This window comes from Zingiber officinale, chromosome 6A, assembly GCF_018446385.1.
Source record: "Zingiber officinale cultivar Zhangliang chromosome 6A, Zo_v1.1, whole genome shotgun sequence".
NCBI lineage: Eukaryota > Viridiplantae > Streptophyta > Magnoliopsida > Zingiberales > Zingiberaceae > Zingiber > Zingiber officinale.
The window spans coordinates 104,295,369-104,298,091 of record NC_055997.1 but is presented as its reverse complement, the minus strand read 5'-3'; the positions used below and the strand labels follow the sequence as shown (position 1 = coordinate 104,298,091).

The 2,723-nt window shown below is 33.0% G+C and overlaps 1 protein-coding gene across 1 annotated transcript; it reads right to left on the bottom strand.

The window, feature by feature from the left end:
• Positions 1-500: 500 nt before the first annotated feature.
• On the bottom strand, positions 501-1,499 carry LOC121994270 (PHD and RING finger domain-containing protein 1-like). The gene is made up of 2 exons (XM_042548364.1): positions 1,005-1,499; positions 501-928 (listed from the first exon to the last, which is right to left on the bottom strand). Exons 1-2 carry the CDS (start codon positions 1,419-1,421, stop codon positions 599-601), a joined length of 747 nt encoding a protein of 248 aa, XP_042404298.1. The 5' UTR covers positions 1,422-1,499; the 3' UTR covers positions 501-598.
• Positions 1,500-2,723: the final 1,224 nt, after the last annotated feature.

Below are 2,723 nucleotides of genomic sequence, written 5' to 3'. Positions count from 1 at the left end.
GATTAACCCTTTTATTGGAAGGTTTTTGGTTGTTTACTTTGATGACATTCTTGTTCATAACAAAGGCAAGGAGGAATGTATGAGTCATCTCTCCAAAGAGGTTAAATTGGATTTCCAATTTGTATTAGGATTGCCACAAACACAATGTCGTGGAGATTCAACTTGGAAAACTCTCTCTGAACTCTGAGGTTTATTTACACATTTTTGAGCTTTTAAGCACATATAGTAGTTTTGGCAAAACTGATCAAATGTCACAAATAAACACTCTTTTCTGCTCATTGAAACTTATCCAGTTAGTGTAAGCCTTTATTTTTCAACTTGACACAATGTTAAGTCAAGATAACAACTTTGGCTAAAATTATTGCAATAATATATATAAACTACCCAAAAATTCACAGAAAATCACATCGTTTTATTCCCTAAAACATATCATGTCGTTCAATGAATATATTTTTCAATTCCAAAATTAATAGCAACCACTCTAGAGCCAACAGCAAGCATGACAAAGTGACTATTTTTGAAATTTCGATCATGCAATATATAGTTTGTCAACAAATACACAAGAACATCAAGTTTCCACTATCTTTGATTTGATGGTTCAGCTAGAGCCAAGTTCCATCATTTCCCATGCTCTCCTGATAGATTCTGGATCATCTGTCCTACTCTGGTTTAGGGTTTGAGATGAGCTGCAATTTTGAGGGCAAGAGTCATCCTGAAGCTGAGGTCTCGAATGCCAATCCTTACAAATAGTGCAATCAGGGCAGTACCAATTACCCTGCTGAGGTAAAGGATCCCCCAAACCAACACAACTTCTATGAATACCCAAATCACATAGACCACAAACCAGCAGTCGTCTTCTGTGGTCACAAGCGGAGCAAAAACTGCAGGGAATATATTCATATGGATCAGGATCTCGTCGATGGTTAACCTGCGACCAAAATAATGATAAAAATCGATTAATGCAATGCTACCAAAACCAACTAAAAGTCAAAAATCGTACTGACCTGACGGCGGACGGGGACATCGACCACCCGCTTAAAGCGGAAGACGCCGCGCACCGGAGGGCGGCAGATGGATTCAAAGTGACGTTTGCAGAGGGGGCAACTCGTCTCGATTTTGGCCCACTCCATGATGCAGACGAAGCAGAAATAGTGGTCGCAGCTATTGATTCGGCCGCGGATCGACCTCCTGGAACCCGAAAAGCAGATGCCGCACGTATGCTCTTTCTCTTCTTCCTCCTCCGCTTTAATCTTCGCCTTGCCTTCGTATTTGGTGTTCAGGCGCTTGTACATCCGCTTGTATTCCCACTCTCCCTCCAATTGGAGCTTTTCAAGGGCTCTCCGGCGCTTGAACCGTTGCTTCCGATCCTTCTCCCTCTTTAGTAATCGCCGGAGCTCGGGCGGCATTAGTTCAATCTCCATCTTCGGCTTGCTCTTGTCTAGGGTTTTCAGACCATCTCCAACCACAAAATTATTTTGGTGCCATTTCAAATTTGGTGTCACTTCAGTATTAAATAATTTTCCATCTCCAATTCATACATACCATGGAGACAGATCCTCTTATCGTAATTTACGGATCATGGAATGCTCCATTATTATAAATACTTGATTTGGATGAATTCTATTAATTTAAAGGTAGGTTTCATCTAAATCAATGGTCCTCATATAATAGATCATCCTTGATCCGTAAATTACGGACTAGAGAATTCTTACTGAATACACCATTTCCAAGTTAAAAAGAATATTCTTTAAAATATCTTATTTTTCTATTTTATAATTTATTATTCAACATTCATACTAATTTATTAAATATTTTGGTTACGACTAATATTTTTAAATATTCCTCATTTAAGTTAATAACTAATATAAATTTATAATATAAAAAAATTTGTATAATAAATTTAATTTAAATAATATTAATTTATAATTTTTAAGAATATTTTAAATATAAATTTAATATTATAATATATTATAAAATAATATAAATTTTAGTGTTATCTGGGAGAATATTTAAGATTTTTTTTTTACACTAAAATGATGTAAAAGTGTACGTGTGAGAGTTGGTCTGTGCTTGAACTGTGCTGATTGGGATTTGGAAAAAAAGTTGAATAAATTATGCGTTATATTTGTCAGTGAACCATATACATTTACACAGAAATTTAGCCGAAAATTCGAAATTGAATGAGTTTAATAGGAATGAAATTTTGGCTACCATTATTCTATCTTGGTATAAATAAATAACAATCATAGTAAATTAGCAATTCATAATTCTATCTTCTTACAAATAAATAAATAAATATCAATTCATATTTGTCATAAATTTGACCTAGAATTTTAAAATCTTGGGAATTAATCCTTAACTATGATATAAAAATTTATATCTATTCAATCCTTTTCTTTTGATAACTTTTCAAAAGAACACATTTAAGTTTTGTTAAATTAACTTCTTTCTACGTTAATAATCCTAGATAATTAGAATTTACTTTTTTTTTATTTTGAATTTTTAAATGTCAAAACTTAAAAATTTTAGATAAATAAAAATATTAATCTTTGATAGTATGAGAGAGGTTTGAGAGTTTGACCGGAACAAACGGTTGGTCGCATATACCGTCGATATTAAGTTGTATTGCATATTTTAGTTTTTTATTTTAAAAATTGTCTATCATTTAATATGTATATTGAAAATAATAACAAATATATAAAATCATAGTTCTTCTAGCCTAC